Below are 18,731 nucleotides of genomic sequence, written 5' to 3' on the forward strand. Positions count from 1 at the left end.
ATTAAAAATTTGTTTTATAAGTAAGATTAAGAAACAATCCTGTGTTGTTTATTTATTTCAAATAAATAATTTTTTGACTTTTCATAGTTGAAAATGTGATGAGTATCCCCCTTCTTTTTATATAGTTAATTTTTTTAATTATATCTGGTCATGAAATTTAAGAAAATTTTCATAATTTTTCTTTTTAAATGTTAATTAAGGAAATAAAAGAAATTCACAATTGATAAATAAAATATTTATCCACGCTTTATTTTATTTTATATGAAAAAAGGAGTTTACGCTATCGTTTTAATCGAGGTGATTTTAAAAATAATAAATGTATTTTTTTATTATGATAAAATATCAACTAAAAATCTATTCTGAGGTTACAAGAAAAAGTACAGTTGCCATTACAAATTATATTGAAGTAAATAAAAATTTAAATTAAAATAAATGTAAAAACCATTTCAATTAAAGCTCACATGCATTAGTCTGATAATTGAACACTTCAAATAATTCAGCCAAAAGTTCTGTTCACATAGTGACAATATAACAAAATCCATTGCACTACTATAATAAATAATTGTTAAGGTTGTATGTGGGTTTGATTGATGGTTTGGGAACGTTGGGTTGTTGGTAATTTGGTTAATATTTTTATTGATTTGTTCCACTATTTTTGAATATTTATTAATAGTGACTCATATTTTTTTAGTTCGTAGTTGTTTTCTTTTATCTATATAAAGTTTGGATACGTGAATAATAAATCACTACGGTTTCACAATAACTTTGTCTTCATTTTTCCTTTATCTTTACTTTTAATTCCTCTATATTCCAAAAATAATACATTAATTGATTCTAAAAATATGTTTACAACTTCCTAACCAAATTGGATAGGTGATATAAGAAATATAAAAAAAGAAGGTTTATATGTAAGAAAATGTAAAAAAATTAATTAAATATTTGTATTAAATTTGTGCTCGATTAAACCTTTGTCGTTAATTAAAACAATTAATTAAACTTTTTTGTTGACGGTTTATGTCATTGACTATATTTACTGTTAAAATAAATTGACGGATTAATCAGATGCTGATATGTGACCGTTTTTAGTTTAATCTAATATGTTTCTCATAAAATATAAAAAATCATAAAAAAATAGAAAAAAAGAAATTTATTAAATATTTACAAAATTAATATTGATATAAACTTATAATTATTATAAAAATAATAAATTATAATTTTTTTGATAAAATTAATAAAATATATTTAAATTGTTTAAAAATTTATAAAAACATATTATAATTCTATAAAAATCATAAAAATTATACAAAGGTATCAAAATTGATATACACTTATAAAAATTATAAAAAAAATCATAAAAACTTGAACTGGATCGAATGAATCGGTTGTATCAATTGGGCAAAAATCAACAAGGGTATCGGTCCGGAGAAAGCCATTAGGCTAGTTGATCTGGGAACGGGACGGTTGAATCGATTTTTTAAAATATTTTTAATGTTTTATTTAATTGAATTGGACAGATTAGTCAAACTAGCAAAATGATGGCCTAATCGGTTCGACCGCCGATCCAGTTCTGAAAATCCTGGTTAGAATATTTCATTCTAACATATGCTAATAGTTAGATAATGAAATATTTATTTGATAAAAATATTTAAAAAAAATTGGTTCAACGCCCAGTTCCAAGTTTACCGGTCGAATTGGTACCCTTACCGATTTCGGGCTAATCGGTCCAGTTCAAGTTTTTATGATTTTTTATAATATTTATAAGTTTATATCAAGTTTGATATTTTTAAAATTTTAATATTTTTTAAGAATTCTAATGCTTTTTAAAAAAAATTAAATATGGTAAATAAGATTTATTAATTTTTTTTAAAAATTATTAGAATTTTGTATTTTTGTTAAAAGTTTTATAAATAAAAATGTTAATATTATTTTTAATGTTTATTTTTTAAATTTTTAATATTTTTATAAAAATATATTATATTAAATCATAAACTGTCACATGTTACTATTTGATTGGTTCATCAGTTTATTTTAACAATTAACGTGATTAGTTAAAAAAATTAGAGAAAATTTTTGATTGATTATTTTAATTAACGAGAATTTAATATATAGATTTAAATTTTTTTTATATTTTCTTTAAGATATTTTTTTATGTCATGGGACAGTCGACGCTGTTGTAGACATTCAAAAGCAAGTACAATCATGGGGTTTGCTGTTTCACTTTCTTGCAAAGCAATAACACTTGACTTTGAGCCCCAATGCCATTGCCCTTTAAAGTATATAATAATTTAATTCAATCATGATTAAAAACAATATCAAAGGGATAAGAACAAAGTGCAAGGTTGTACATACATACAGACATATAATCTTATCTTTAATGTTTGTACAAAAAGTTTATATAAATATTAAATTATTTAGTAAAAACAATACAATAAATAATAAAAAACAAAATAAAAAAAAGCAATCCTTAATCCTTAATCAATAACTACAGATATTTGTACAAGAAGTTGATATAAATTTTTAAGATATAAACGATCATCACATGTTCTTATTTTCTTTAACTACTTGAATTTTGCATTTTTTTTAAGATAGTATTTATGGTTTTTTTTCAACTTAATATTTGGATTTTCATTCCATCAGCTAAACTTGTACTCTTTTACAACACCATTAATGATAGGGACACCTGACACTTTTGGATTGTGATAAAACAATGATAAATACCAATTAAGGAGAAAATATAAATTTCAGGGACCAAATGTACATTTAAGCCTTTTTGTTTTATAAAATTCTACACTTCTATTAATTTCCTAATTAACCAAAATCCAGAACATTAGATTGTCCAAAACGAGAAATATAGTTTAACATGGACAGTGGGACTTGTCACATTGTCCCCATTCAGTTAATTCCGTTAATTGGCAAGGATACATTTGTAATTTAACTGTTACTTCCCCCGGCCGCAAATCAATTTTCTATAATAAGAAACTGCGGAGAGGGACTAAGAAAAAAAGAAAAAAAGAAAAAAGAGCGCCTCAAAGGAAATTTCAAAGGAGAAGAATCGAAAGCTCTCTCTTTCAAGCCTTCATTTCAACAATCTCAAGCGTCTTTGACTGTTTCGTTTTATAAAAAAAGGAAAAAAAAATTGTGATATTTTCCTAATTTGTAAATTGTACGTAGTCAATTTGACTATATGTATTTGTAAATACTGTAGCTTCAAAATTTGTGATTTTCAATCAAATTATTCATCTTGATTCTCTGGGGTTTCTCTGTATATATTTTATATATAGATTTACCCTAGAATTAAAGAAATTTCTTTGCCTTTTAGTTCTGACTTGAGATTCAATTGGGTCTCTTTTAATAAAATTAACTGGTTTTTGTCAGTAGAAAAACCCTTGTGCTGGGATAATTGTTGGGCTTTTTTTAGAGAAATTTACTGTTTTCTTAAGGGGAAATTAAAATTTAATTTTTTCATTGCAGAAATTTTTTGGGTCCAGATAAAATTTCTCGGTTTGATTATTTTCTCGAGAAAACTAGTGGGTTTGTTTGGTCTCTGAGAAAACCATTGTTTCCCTGGAGTGAAAGATCGGGGTTTGATTTAGAAAACAAAGCAGAACATTTATTTTGGAGACGATCTGCTTGTACCTGGGCCATGGCGGTTTCAACAATAGCTCTTTACGCGAGTCCACCGGGCAGCGTATGCTCTACGCCACACCATATCAACATTAATTCCTGTGATTTCGACTTGAATTCAAGATCTTCATCTTCAACTCCCTCTACGGCGGCTTCGACGTCGTCCCAGAGACCCATTCTCGGTGGCCTATCCTGCCTCTTCTCCTCACATTCGGTAAAATCAAGCTTTTCCAGCGGTGGAGAGGATTTAGGGTCCTATAGAGGGGAAGAGTTGAAGGACTTAAGCTGTTCATTTTGTTATTCAACCAGTAAATTCGGCGCTTCTTCTTTTAAAACCAATCAGAGCCCGGTATCGGTGTTTCAGGGCCCTGTTTTGTGTAGTAGCAGCAGCCCTCCTATGAGAAGTGCGCGCGAAAAGGGTGGAGATGGGAATTTTCAGGGCTCGTTCCGTAGTGGAACTAATGGGTTGTTCAATGGATTCATTAGGGGTGCTTTAGGTTCTTGCATTGATTATGATTCCACTAGTTTTGAGGCGCAAAGTATTGCCGATGAATTACCGTTTACTATGGAGGATAATTTCGCAGAGGAAGGGAATTCGGAGTTGCTTTTAGGTGCACAAATGAGGCACAAAATCTTCTGTGAAGATCTGGTAGTGAAGGCATTTTATGAAGCGGAGAAGGCGCATAGAGGGCAGGTACAAACAAAGAAACCAAACTTTATTCTTGATCCTGACTTTCTGTTGTTTTCAGATTGTCTGAAAGGTGATATGAAGTTGTTTGTCTTGTAGATGCGCGCAAGTGGTGATCCTTATTTGCAACATTGTGTGGAAACTGCAGTGTTGTTGGCCTCCATTGGTGCCAATTCTGATGTAGTTGCTGCAGGGCTTTTGCATGACACCGTTGATGACTCGTTTTTGAGCTATGAGTATATCTGTAGGACATTTGGTGCCGCTGTTGCTGATTTAGTTGAAGGGGTGAGACATGAATTTCCATTGTGTAATGCGTTACTCATGTTTATACTAACCAAAATGCTTTTTACTGTTAGGATTGGTTTGTCTGGCAGTGAAATTTTTGGTATATTCAATTGGTAATCTGGTGGTACAGGAATGAAAGATTATTTGTGATGCCATATTTAATTAATTTCTTTTATCATAGGACATTCATATGATTGATTAGTCTATTACCATATTTGAATGGGCAAATATCTATAGCTTTATGGTTGCCATGAATGAATAATTGTGGATGCTGTTGAACTGACTCGGCTTTTGGGTAGTGGTTGTAGCATATGTTGTTCTTATTACTTCTCAGTAATTCAATTAACACTGGATTCTCATCTTTTAGTTTGTTCTTAGCTTCCTAGTTAAAAGTAAAAATATCTAGGTATAAGTATGAGCTTCTCCAATCTAGAACATTATAGGCAGCATACTCATCTCTGCAGCTTGGTTATTTTAAGTTCCTTGTAATTTTCTTGCGTATTTCAGTCAACATTCTTTTGAGTAAAGCTTTGATATTATAAGCTTCTACTTTTTCTATTATGACATTCACATAGGTCTCCAAGCTTAGCCAACTGAGTAAGCTAGCACGAGAAAACAATACTGCTAGCAGGACTGCTGAAGCAGATCGGATGCACACCATGTTCCTTGCCATGGCGGATGCAAGAGCTGTTCTCATTAAATTGGCAGATCGGTTGCATAACATGATGACGCTAGATGCTTTGCCTTTGCTCAAGCAACAAAGGTTTGCTAAGGAGACTTTGGAAATATTTGCACCTTTAGCCAATCGTTTAGGAATCTCTAATTGGAAGGAGCAACTAGAGAATCTATGCTTCAAGCATCTCGATCCAGATCAGCACAAAGAGCTGTCCTCCAGGGTTGTGGACTTCTTTGACGAGGCATTGATTACTTCTGCTATAGAGAAACTCGAGAGAGTGCTCAGGGATGAAGAAATTCCTTATCTTGTTATCTCTGGACGACATAAAAGTTTATATAGCATTTATTCAAAGATGTTGAAGTATGTTCTCGTCTCTCTCTCTCACTATGTATATCTATCTATCTTACTGTACAAGCATGAACACCCAAAGAAGTCAGAGGAACATGGAGACTATCTTTATGGTTGTATAAGACTATTTTGTTTTTGCAGGAAAAAGTTGACCATGGATGAGATCCACGATATCTGCGGACTACGTGTTATTGTTGAAAATGTGGATGACTGTTACAAGGCACTGAGAGTAGTTCATCAGTTGTGGTCTGAAGTACCTGGAAAGCTGAAGGACTATATAACTCGCCCTAAATTTAATGGGTGTGTTATAGCTTATATGCCCTGGAATTGTTCTTAGATGAAATCTATAATGCAGAAGTTCCTTCTAACACCATCTTAATCTGCAGGTATCAGTCCTTGCACACAGTAGTGATGGGTGATGGCACAGTTCCACTTGAAGTTCAAATTCGAACAAAGGAGATGCATTTGCAAGCTGAGTTTGGCTTTGCAGCTCATTGGAGATATAAGGAGGGTGACTGCAAGCACTCTTCATTTGTACTTCAGATGGTTCAGTGGGCTCGGTGGGTTGTAACTTGGCACTGTGAAACAATGAACAAGGACCATTCTTCAATTGCCTATAATGATTCCTTCAAACCTCACTGCTCATTTCCTACTCATTCGGATGATTGCCCATTTTCTTATAAGCCTCACTGCTGTGACGATGGACCTGTCTTTGTTATCATGATTGAAAATGACAAGGTATGTTTCTATAAACTTTCATGTTGGCAGGGTCTTTTGCCACGCACTTAAATGTAAACATGGGAGATGAACCTGTGCCAGAAAGAAATGACAAGTCTTGCACCACCAATTTGCAGATGTCGGTGCAAGAGTTTCCTGCAGACTCAACAATGATGGATTTGCTGGAAAGAGCTGGGCTGGGGAACTCAAGACGGTCTCCATTCGGGTTTACCGTGAAGGAAGAATTGAGGCCAAGGCTGAACCATGAGCCAGTAAACGATCCTACATGCAGGCTGAAGATGGGTGATGTGGTGGAGTTAACACCAGCCATTCCTGACAAGTCTTTGACAGAGTATAGGGAAGAGATCCAACGCATGTATAATAGTGGTCTCCCTGTTTCCAGTGCCGGCACTTCGGCTAGTAGTATGATTGCCTCAAGAACTTGACCCTGTTTTGATTGTTTCTTTATAAATGCAAAAAGAAGAAAGGGTTTTTTTCCCCCGTTGTGCATAAATGATAAATAATATGGACCAAGTTACTGGAAACATTTGCTAACTGGTTTCAACAACGAATTATAACAATTGATTTCTCAATCCTGTCCTCCATCTATGCAATCCCAGAATAGATTTGCTGTTAAAACCTGAATTAGGTGTTCTAATGTGAAAACTTAAAATGAGTTAGTGGGGCAGTGATGTTAAAACATGAATTAGGCGTCATGTCATTGACACCTGATGACCATGACTCCTCCATCAAGTGTTATTAACAACTTAATAATAAATTAAACAACAGCCGTATCATGTCCAGAGAAGCAATGGGGCAAAGAATAAAACCGGATGACTGGGTTACTTATAGTTGTCATCAACAAAAGATAATCTACTCTTTTCTCAACACACCAGCTCATCCTTGCTAATATTTGACCCTCGTTGGTATTAAAAGATTTAAAAGTGGGATGCTAAAACTAATTTAAAAGCAAACTCCCCCAATCCTGAAAAGCTTTTCTTCTTCAAATTTACAGTCATTGGCTACCTTTAGAGGCTTAACCACTCTATTGACTAACTTGAAGGCTAACCAAATTACCAAACGAAATAGAGTTAGTACTTGCTATTTGTTCCATCCACCAAACAAGCCAAGATTATTATCAATCATCTCAGCAGCAGTATTGCTCAAGCTTTTAAATTTTGAAAAAGTAAATTCTTAGCATAGCAAAACCAAAGTGTAGTTTCAGCTTTCAATAACATCAAAACTAACATGGTTAATAATCAAACTAGTTATTGAGCTACCAACCCACTCTAGCCAACCATTCTGGTTCAAAAAGAGTTCCATCATATTCATATAGCACTGTTCCAGCCAGAAAAGGTAACTGCACCTAGATGACCACCAACGTGAATGGATGTAGCAGTTTTGCCTGTATGACTAGGACGTAGAGTGTTGCCAAGTGACAACTGATATGTAACAGCTATATTCTAGGTATGTTGCAGATTTCTTGATGTAAGCTTATAAAGAATTAATGAATACAATACAACTTCATGAATAGTAGGCAACAAATCACAACCTTGAGAAATTCCCAATACCAAAAAGTATCTTCATCTCATCACCCACTTTCCCACCCCAAACCACAGAAAGAGAAAGCACACCATTTCATATGGATACTACCGAACAGTGCAATTATAAAAAACTTATTCAGTAATATCATCAATTCATATGGTACATATATTCAAAACCATATAAACGAGCAACCAGACAACAATACATCACAGAGGGAAGGAAGTGTCATAAACAAGCATCCCAGATCTAGCATTCATATATTTAATCCAAAAGGCCAGTTCTTAGTGCTTCTATTAGTGTCGTTAACAAATTCTTAGATTATTCTACAAATCAGTCTCAAAAGCATCTCTTTGGGGGGAAAAGCCCTATTGAATTATGTAATATCCATGCTTATAAAACATACAACAAGGTATCTATTATATCTTAGAACCGTTCCATCTTAGAACATTTATTACCTTAAGAGAGTTTCATCTTAGAACCGTTCCAGATGAGGAAAACAAAAACCATGAAAACTTATCATTTATGACCTTAAGACAACATTACTCTTTCCTTGAAGCTTATGCTGAATCTATTATATCTTCTATCATGTACTCCAAAGAGCAGCAGAAGCAACTAAACCAATAAATTTTGCATCACACAACAATATAATCATGTTGGCAAGGTACATAATAAACAAGGAAAAGATAAATGAATATGTTTACCGAATCATTACATTTTCTTCCATGATTTCTAACATTGTTACAGTGTCAAACAAGTTAGGGAAAGATTTAAAGAACAGTTGGGGCAAAAGTTGAAAGCTTTTCTTCTATGTAGCATTACAAGCCGTGTAGACAGAACTAAAGAACCCAGGGAAAGAATCAACATTCAAAACAACGACAACAACAAGATGGAAAGAAGGGTAAAGAAAAAAGTCAATAAAAGAACTACCCATTTACAGAAGATCTCAACAAGGACCCATATCCAAAATAAACGTAATCCCTTTCTAAGCTCAGCAGATAACTCTTTTTTCTCAATCCAATAAAAGAACTCCCTAAAATGAATTGAATTGCAGACCCAAAAACTTGGCGGTGATTTCATGAAGAAGAAGAGCAAGCCTCGTATGTGCCATTAACTTTCAAGAGCTGCCTTCTCTTGAAAACCAAGAACCCAGCAACACCAAATTGCAGGATGATAACAATGCCGATGAACAAAAGCCCAAGCTTTTTCCCAGTATTGAGCTTGTTCCCAGTACTAGGCTTGTGATTTTGTGAATATTGCGGTGGCCGCCGTCTAGGATGATGAGTATGATTCCGGTGGTGATCCGCCGGCGGTGGTGGTGGGCGAGAAGGCGCCAGAGGAGGTGATGGTGATGGTGGCGGCGGCGGCGGCGGAGAAACCGATGGCGGTGGTGGAGGAACTGACTGCGGCGGGGGCGGGGGCGGTGGTGGAGGAGGAACTGATGGCGGCGGTGGCGGACTTACATTAGATGGTTGTGATTCAACAAAACAAGCAAAAACTGTAAACAGAAGGCCGAAACCTAAGATCACCAATCGAGATAACGGCGGTTCCATCATAACAAAAGGCCAAGCAAAAAATGCAACCTCTTTTGGGTTTAAAATCAAGGATTTTGCTGCATTTTTGCTTTTGGGTATGATTAAAAATTCCTGCCTTTGCTTTTCAGCTTTCAAAAAAGGGGGGAGAAGAAGAAGAAAGGACTAGGCTTTCAATATGAGCTGGATTTTTGCATCACTGCTTTTCTTTGAGAAATCAAGCGCATGAGTCACAATGAGTATCTACCAAATTCTTGACGTAATCAACTTCTGCTTTCCCAATTCAAAATCTAGGGTTTTTTTCCCCAAAGACCAAGACTTTATGGTTCAGGCAAAGAAAGATAGGTTTTTATGAATATGGGTATTTGTGATTCCTCCCCCTGTTTTGAAGGATCGACGAAATGAATCGAAATATGGGGTTTTCTCCTGTGCTTGTCTTTTTCTTTCGCGAAGATTCAAAAGAAACAGGGGGATTTCGGATTTGGACAGCACGTTTGGTTCGTTGTATTGGATTAGAGAGGTATTGGATTGGATTAGAGGTGTAATGGAATAGAGGTGTAATAGCAAATCAACTGTTTGGTTGAATGTAATGGAATAGAGGCGTAATAGTAAAACTGTGTTTGGTTGAATGTAATAGAGGTGTAATAGCATAATGGAGAAAGCTAAAATGACCAGAATACCCTTAGCATAAATTTGTTTTGGTAAATGATTATTGTTATTATTATTTAAATTTTAATAAGATTATTTATTATCAAAAATAAATAATTTAATCATATTTAAACATAATTATTATTTAATATATTTTAATTAAAATATATAATTTAATAAAATTCTTAATAATTAGCAGAAATTTGTTTTAGTAAATTATTTTATTTAAATTTTAATAAGATTAATATCAATAATAAATAATTTAATCATATTTAAATATAATTATTATTAAATATATTTTAATTAAAATATATAATTTAATAAAATTCTTAATAATTAATATTCTTATATGAATTTACTCAAACCATAATATATGATACTGTAAAATATAAAATAACATAATTATTATTAAATATAATATAATTAAAATATATAATTTAATAAAATTCTTAATAATTAATATTCTTATATGAATTTACTCAAATCATAATATATGATTATAACTAATATGATTTAATTAAATATATGATTTAATAAAATTTAAAATTATTATAACTAATATGATTATAGTTTATGAATTTGTATAATTTAAAATAATAATTATTACATATAATTTAATAATAATATATAATTTCATAAAATTCTTGATAATAAAAATTTTCTTATATGAATTTATACAATTTAAAATAATTAATATTAAATATAATTATATAGTGATATATAATTTCATAAAATTCTTAATGATAAAATGTTCTTATATGAATTTACTAAAATCAATATATAACTTGAGAATTATATTATGCATAAACATAATTAACTTATATTAAGAAAAGGTTAGATGAAAATGAAATTGTACATTAAAATCCATATGTTATATAGTTTTACAACATCAAAAAGTTTGAACATTGATATTTAATGGTAAGAATGCATACCATTCAAAGAAAAGAAATAAAAACCCACCTCGGACTTTTCTCATTCTGTGGCGCAATCTTCAGTCACCCAGTTTCAATGCCATTTGCTTCAAAATCTGCAAAAGCTTGCTCTCGAGTTACTTGAGAATACATTAAAGGGGAAACTTTGTTATCAAACGGTCTTCACTTTAAACGTTTGAGCTTCTTTGCTGCATCTGTGATGCTCTGGCTTATCTCGGGATGTTCGGACTTGAGCAATTTATCAAGTTTAAGGGCAGCATCAGGTATGCAATCCTCCTCAATGTGAGACTCCGAACAAAGACCGAAAAGTACTAGGTTGACCTCTCCCTCCAGCTGAATGCAAAATAAGTGGCTAAAAACCTGAATGATGAGCATAACATAACCAAATTGCAATGAGATTTGCATGGTTCGATGCTACATAAATGTTGTAAGCATGGAGAACGAAAAATTAGTTAATCCAAGAACTACTGTTAGCTTTCTAAATTCTTAAATCCACATAATAAGTTCCCGATGGTTAAAACAATCAACGAAGTTAAATTTATAAAAATAAATAGTAGCATTAGACTACATGGGATGCAGTAAACATTCCTAGGAGGGTCATATCCTTGAATCCATGTAAAGATAAAGGTCGGACATGGGTACTTAAGGAAAAAAGAGTCGGACCAACATAGAAATAAATAGTAATAAGAAGCTTTTAAATATATTTACATTAGATTTATAGAGAGAGTATAGAACCATGAAACAAGAGATGAACTTTGATTAGCGAGTATTTATGTTCTTAATCTCACCTCTTTCATCCTTGAGACAACTGCATCCTTGATGGCAGGAGACCTTGAGACCAAATTAATAACAAAGAGACCTTGCTCGGAAAGAGTATCTTTTACGTTTTGAAGAAAAGAATCTTCCACAAAATCAGCAGCAGGACATCTCAGTCCAGAGCTATAAAGACAATACAACAGAGGTGATTAAAAGATGTATTTAAAAGCTTTCCGCTTTGCAACAACAATTGTTGTAGCCGTTAATAGAGCAATTCACCTTGAGTCAGAAGAGTCCACATCAACAATAATTATGTCAATAGCGGTACTTCTGCTTTCAGCATCTGAAAGTTTGCAACTTCCGTTGGAAGAAAGGAGCACTTCATTGCCAGCTGAAAATAAGTTTCTGTAGTCCCGGACAAACTGGATGCCATCAGCAATATGTACCTAAAAAATTGGAAGGCAAAAATATTTGAAGCTCTATTTAAAATATATATTATATCTGTCATCTTACAATTCTTTTACAAATGCATTCTTAAAAAGGTGAAACAGATAAATTTCCTACCATATTCATTCTATCTTTTCCAACTTTTATTATTATACCTAAGACATTGAAGATACTTCCTATACGGCTGACGTCTTGATAATAACATAAATATTTGTGTGTAGTTAGACAATTGACCTAAGAGGGTTTAAGAAAGTTCATAAGAAACTTTCAGTTAAGGCTTGATAATATTCAGGGCCTCACAGGTTTCCTAATTAGACCAAACAATCCAGCCTCTAATGACAATAATTGGAAGGTTTGGCATCATTGACCATAAACGCCTATGAAGGTCAAATTATGAATCAAGAATATTTCCCAAGTTGAGTTATATTGAAGCCAGGTTTAAGGATGAAACAAAAACAATTTGATAATTATTGGAAACAAGCTATTCAGTGACAATGGTACTAATTTTTCAGGAAAGGATTAATCACTTCAAACTAAAAATGCACTGAGATACAGTCAGTTACCTTCATTCGTTTATCTTCAGTAAAACCAAAATAGTCTCTTGCAAGGTTAAGCATAACAGGATCTAGCTCCACTCCCTGTGCATAAAAATTCCATTGCACTATTTCCATCAAGTGAAGTCAACTTCAAAATCAATCAGAAGATTCAATAAAATTTTTAACAAAGCAATTCCTTTTGAAAGACAGTTTAACATGTCTTTGACAGGGTAACGTAAGAATTACCTCAATTTGCATAGATTGCATACATCCATGAAGAAACATAGGAAGTGAGCCCGCACCAAGACCTATCACAACTGCTTTAACCTGAGAAAGATGACTTCTGACATGAGCAGTAGTGCAGTGCATCAAAGAAAATAAACATCAACGATTTGAAACAAGACAAACATTATGCTACAAAGATTAGACCTCCAAATCTGAAAGTTGGCTAAAGTAGGTCTATTCCCAATACACAACAATCACATCAAATGACCACCAAATATACTTAAAACTGGCAACCATAAATTTTCAACATCTGATGAAGACGAGCAAAACAGCAATTACAGATATCTAAATAGGTGGAGGGCAAAAATCTACCAAATATTCCACAAAGAAAAGAGAATGAGCGTTACCCTATTCCCTGATGATGCCACACTTTCCAAATAGGATGAAATCAGAGAAAACCCAGAAATGATTGCTGTATGATAAGAACTGGCCAAATAACCATGATACACCTTCATTTTGCCGCTTGATTCTACATATCATGTAAAACAACATCAGAATGACACACAAGTAGTTGAAAGGTGATGGAGTCAGCATTCTAACAATTTAAAAGTTAAGAAGAGTCTTGTAGATGGAAGGTAATTTCTGTACTTTGAATACAAAATGTTGCTCAATGACATGATAGAAGTGGCTCTGCTTTTATAAACAGCGACTAATAAAAAACACAGACAGAACTCAGAATTTTGCTCATTCAATGATTTCTGTCCAATTTTCTTGAAAATAGCACCATATTTCCCCCCTTTACCAATAATAATACACCAAAAGAAACAACAGTTCATTCAATGCACAGGAATTATATAAAATGAAGCATAAGAAAGGACAACTGCCCAACACCATAGATCTAAGACATCAATAGAAACGTAGAAATTCATGAGAAATGAGTCTGCAAGACCATTGTCTTCCAAGACAGTAGATTATTTCTCCAAAAACACATCCATCCAACTTGGTAACAAAGTCAACCAAAGTTTAGGAATCACCCAAAAACCACCAACGAACAAAAAAACAATGAGCTAGACATGACCAAATGAACAGTGAAATAGCAAACGATCAACTGTTTGTCAGCCTAGCATATAAGCACAAATTCACTACTTGTTTTTTCACCGTCAAGACACTATGGTCCAAGGAACAGTTTTACCTCCACTACTGAAAACTTCATACACAGAAATCACATTAAAAACTTGTTGGAACAAATATCTAACAGTCCAACATGACTTCGCATTCCAATGCACAATTTCAGATTACAGAAACAGTAGCAGAAAGGCATTCCCAGAAACTAATTCCTAGTTCTGCACCTTGCTCTTATCTCTTAAAAAAAGTAATTAAAAAAAAACAGCATGGTCTAAAAGAATAGTTTCATGGGATTCCACATGTCAATGTGAAAGAAGTTTTACAACTCAAACAAACTCACCCAACATTATATAAGAGTTATTCTACCCAAAAATTTCAAAGAAAACATATTACCATTATTTCTTTTGAGGGCTCCTCTTCGTTTGGATTTGGAAGATGAACTGGCTTTCTTCTTCTCTGTTCCATAAACACTTTTGTCAAACAATCCATCCCTAGTTAGCAAAGCTTCAGACTGTACCATGCAAAAATATTTGATAAAAGATTGTCGAACAAAAGAATTGGCAGATTAATTTCGGTCCGAAATAAAACTCACCCGATATTGGATTAGAGGTGATGACCCGAAAAACGCTTCACTTTCAAAGGATTCACTGGATTCAGCTATCAGGTATTTCCAATTTTGTGAAAATATTGAAGAGCAGTAGAGAGTTGCAGATAGGGTTGGGAGGAAATGGGAGGAGACAGAGACTGAAGAAACAATGAGGACAGAATAATAAACAAAAACGGTGGGAGATGGAAGGAGAAATTTTGAGGACAGAATAGGAGAGGGTCGGGTAGGGAGGGAGGGTAAAACAGAGAGCAGGGGACGGAAGGCGGACGTAATAGCTATTACAGGGATTTGGGAAGGGATTACAAAAGTAGCGAAAAAGGGGATTAGGTCGGGATTGGTTTACGCCCGTAATGCCTATTACAGCGAACCAAACGCCGGATTAGAGGCGTCATGTAATACGCGCGTATTCAGCCTGTATTGTATTAGGTAATATACTGAACCAAACATATCCTTGAGGTTTTTACTTTTTACAAGGATAAACATAATATGGTTAAAATATGCTATAAGCCCCTGTACACTTCACGAATTTGAAAATTTAGTTCTATACTTTTATTTCTTTGAATTTAATCTCTTTACTTTTCAATTTCAAAATTCAAGTTCAACTGTTAACATTGTTAAAGTTATTCTATTAAATTCAGGTTCATTACAATATCATTTATTTAGGGGTAAACTACATTAGTAGTCACCCAACTATGATTTTTTTTCTTTTTTGGTCATCCAACTATGAAAAGTAGCAAAATGATCATTCGACTATTCAATTTTGTCTTTTTTGGTCACCCAACTATTTTAGATTTTTGGATATTCTTATTTTTTATATTAGTTAGCCGATGACCAAAAAAGACAAAATTGAATAGTTAGGTGATCATTTTATAATATTTCATAATTGGGTAATTTCTACTATAGTTTACCTTTTATTTAGTTACGTAACTACCAAGTAAGTATATATTTTTTATTTCATAATGTGTCAAACTAATAAATTAAACAAAAAAAATAACAGTATAATTTAATTTTAAAATCTGAAAAATAGAGATTAAATTTTAAAAATAAAAAAGTATAAGTATTAAATTTTAAGTTTATAAAGAATATAAGGACTTATGATATATTTTAACCTATTAATATTATTAATTTCTTGGAAAATACTAAAAACAATAATAGATAGAAATTTTTTGGGCTAATAAGTGGAATGGGTCAAACAGGTTGGTGACAGATTGGGGAAACATTAAAAAGGGTCTTCTTTTTGTTATTTATTTATTTATTTTCTCACCATCTCACTCAAATGATATGGGTATATGGTACAGCACAAGAAGCGAGAGGGCTTAATTTTGGGTTTCACCTTTGTTGTTGGGTAATAATTATTAGGCGTAAAATAATATTTAGTTTTTGAATTTAATTTCTTTTTTATTTCTTTCATATTCATTTCAGAATTTTATTTTTTTTCAATTTTATATTTGAATTTAGATTTTCTTAATTAATATATATAATGTAAGAGAAATTAAAATTTTTGTTATATTCCTATTTTAATATGGACCTGGTTAAACTTGAACTCTCAACTCTGCTATAAATGTCAAGATATTGGACTCTTCCCTACTCAAAAGTCTAATACACTAAACATCCATCCCAAGTCAACCGGCCAATTTCGACACCGCTCCTCGTTCTTTTCTACTTTCATTGATACTAGGGTGCGTTGGACCAAACACTAAGCTAATTTCTGTTCATCAAGGTATTTGAAGCCTTTGAGAGATGGGAATCGAGCTTTGGAGGCACTGGATACAGAAATCTACGCTGAGATTAGTATGAAGAGCTGTTGATCAAATACCAAAACAGTTTTGATAATGTTCCTGTAGCAGGTATGACAACTGTGGGCCATTTAATTTCTCATTAAATTATGATAACGATGAGCCATTTAGCTTAATTTCTCGTTAAATTACTCTGTTTATTATTTCTATGGTGTTCATGTTTCTTCAACTGTGTAAGGTTGCTTGGTGCAGGAATTTGGTTCTTGATAACTAAAATTTAGATTGCAGGTTGAAGGGTGGATTAAAGGCTGAATATATAGACATGTTTTATTCAGATTCAGCATGAAGAAATGAGATAAAGCAAATACCTTCCATCATTTCTATACCACTACTAATTATAAGTTTAATCTTGAATCCTGTGATGGGATTCATCTAACGATGTCTTGTAGTTAATGTAAAATGCGAACATGGCATGTCATTGTTTAATTAAGTAGATGAAATGCCTAAAATGACACTGATTGAATAATGTGAGAACAATCAAGTGATTGTTTTCTTTTTTTCATTTTTATTTTGATGCATGAATTCCCTAAAATGATGTTGGCCAAATAATGACTCCGGGATGTCCTTGTTAAATGCAATCATACATTTTGAACAACTCGTGCTCATTTCCTTATAAATGGAGACGCTGTGAGTAAGGTCCTTCCAAAGTTGTTGCAATTTCTTTAAGTTTGCTGCTGTTTTGGCCTTCAATCGACGCCCTTCTCTTTCAACTTTGCTAATTTGGATTTCCATCGATTATCTCTAATTTGCGGTTGGTTTTGGGTCCTTGTAAATCTGCTTCAATTGATTTAATGAAAAGTATGAAATGAGATAACTTGTTTAGGAAACTTCTTGTTACTCGTACAATCCAACCAAAGGCCTAAGAGACAGAGATAACAAATGTTTATGTTCTCACACCCACAGGGGGCTACACCCCATGAATGGTAAACATTCGGTATGCTTATTTATACTTGCCAATATATGCATATCTATGAGTTTGGGCAAGAGAATCCCTGAGGGTTCCCATGGGTGGTTATATCCCATTGCATATATGTATGTTCATTTAATGATTACTGTTAGAAAAGGAACCTGCGAGGGACTCCCGTGAATACTCACATTTACTGTTTATATTTACATTAAATCTATAAATTTTACGTGTTATGATTTTGTATTCATCACGTAAATCTAAGTCGAGTAGACTTGGCCTAGGGTTGTGATTTGACGCGGCAGGACTTCACTCTCCACATACTTCTGTGCTGCGAGGGCTTATGGTAGTGCGACCAACTAGTGATTTTTTACCGTAAATCTCCCCATGGATATAGGAGCAAGATCTTACGTTTTATATCGCCTACAGATAATATGCATTTTCTTATGTTGCATATTACCAATGAAACGTTGCATCTCTTACATTTTATATTACCAACGGATAACTTGAACCTCCTCTATTTTACATTTTCAATAATCACTTCCACGATATATATACGGCACATTTCCATTGTATAAATTCGGATCCTTTAATTGACAATTGCACCACTCGAGTATATGTTATACGTTTTCAGATTGTCGAGCCAATGGGCATGCCATCCGATAAATTATAAAGCGAAATTTATACCATCCGCAAAATGCATTACTAAAGGGGGTGAGCATGAATTTAATAACCTTGCAACGCATCGTATATTCCCAAGTCATTCAGCCAATAAATTGTCCCCTTCACCCCGCTACTTTATTTGCAACAACTACCACTCACAGGGACAGTTAATAGATGGTCTCAAGACACAGTCACTATATAACCTACCTCTCGACTAGGGAGAACTATTGTTATATCCCTAGCTCAATTTGACCTGGTTGGACTTGAGCCCTTCATTAGGCCCTTACCTCTCCTATAAATACCTCAAGATATGTACGGGGACTCATTCCTACTTAAAACCCTAACACGTCGAGCGTTCATCTTGAGTCTTTTTATTTGTTCGGCTCTCGATCTTAGAATTGGTGAATCGGCCTCCTTCGACACCGCCTCTCGTTCTTCTCCACTTTCATTGACATTGTGTAATACTAAAATTATTATAATTTATAAAAAAAATTATGATTTAAAATTTTTTTGATGAAATGGCAAAATTTTAGAATGTAACGCCACCATACCCAAAGAGATGAAACTGAAAAAGTTGACATTTATTTTATTCCATTTTTTCTTTCTTCTGGCTCAAACTGCAGTCGCTTTAGTGTATATTCATTTTCCATTTTACTCATTTACAAATCATATCTATTATT

General features: G+C 33.2%; 3 protein-coding genes and 1 long non-coding RNA gene across 5 annotated transcripts; 2 read left to right on the forward strand and 2 right to left on the reverse strand.

Moving 5' to 3' along the window:
• Positions 1-2,862: 2,862 nt before the first annotated feature.
• Positions 2,863-6,835, forward strand: LOC107906047 (probable GTP diphosphokinase RSH2, chloroplastic). 2 transcript variants are annotated; one of them, XM_016832891.2, is made up of 7 exons: positions 2,997-3,163; positions 3,472-4,318; positions 4,412-4,597; positions 5,173-5,633; positions 5,763-5,921; positions 6,008-6,359; positions 6,476-6,835. In XM_016832891.2, the coding sequence occupies exons 2-7, from the start codon at positions 3,644-3,646 to the stop codon at positions 6,782-6,784; spliced, it is 2,142 nt and encodes a 713-aa protein (XP_016688380.2). In that variant the 5' UTR covers positions 2,997-3,163; positions 3,472-3,643; the 3' UTR covers positions 6,785-6,835. The 2 variants fall into 2 exon arrangements, with proteins under 2 accessions (XP_040949723.1, XP_016688380.2); XM_041093789.1 differs by having other exon boundaries at positions 2,863-4,318; positions 6,441-6,835.
• A 1,732-nt stretch (positions 6,836-8,567) lies between these two features.
• LOC107906046 (leucine-rich repeat extensin-like protein 6) lies at positions 8,568-9,943 on the reverse strand. Its single transcript, XM_016832890.2, has one exon. It carries the CDS (start codon positions 9,434-9,436, stop codon positions 8,957-8,959), a length of 480 nt encoding a protein of 159 aa, XP_016688379.2. The 5' UTR covers positions 9,437-9,943; the 3' UTR covers positions 8,568-8,956.
• A 1,038-nt stretch (positions 9,944-10,981) lies between these two features.
• On the reverse strand, positions 10,982-14,964 carry LOC121217718 (eEF1A lysine and N-terminal methyltransferase-like). Its single transcript, XM_041093790.1, has 7 exons — positions 14,475-14,964; positions 13,364-13,485; positions 12,978-13,058; positions 12,759-12,833; positions 12,028-12,194; positions 11,781-11,931; positions 10,982-11,352 (listed from the first exon to the last, which is right to left on the reverse strand). Exons 1-7 carry the CDS (start codon positions 14,599-14,601, stop codon positions 11,155-11,157), a joined length of 921 nt encoding a protein of 306 aa, XP_040949724.1. The 5' UTR covers positions 14,602-14,964; the 3' UTR covers positions 10,982-11,154.
• A 1,329-nt stretch (positions 14,965-16,293) lies between these two features.
• LOC121217719 (uncharacterized) lies at positions 16,294-16,986 on the forward strand. Its single transcript, XR_005913902.1, has 2 exons — positions 16,294-16,535; positions 16,677-16,986. It is a non-coding gene; the product is annotated as an uncharacterized lncRNA (long non-coding RNA).
• Positions 16,987-18,731: the final 1,745 nt, after the last annotated feature.

This window comes from Gossypium hirsutum, chromosome D05 (assembly GCF_007990345.1).
Source record: "Gossypium hirsutum isolate 1008001.06 chromosome D05, Gossypium_hirsutum_v2.1, whole genome shotgun sequence".
Lineage (NCBI taxonomy): Eukaryota > Viridiplantae > Streptophyta > Magnoliopsida > Malvales > Malvaceae > Gossypium > Gossypium hirsutum.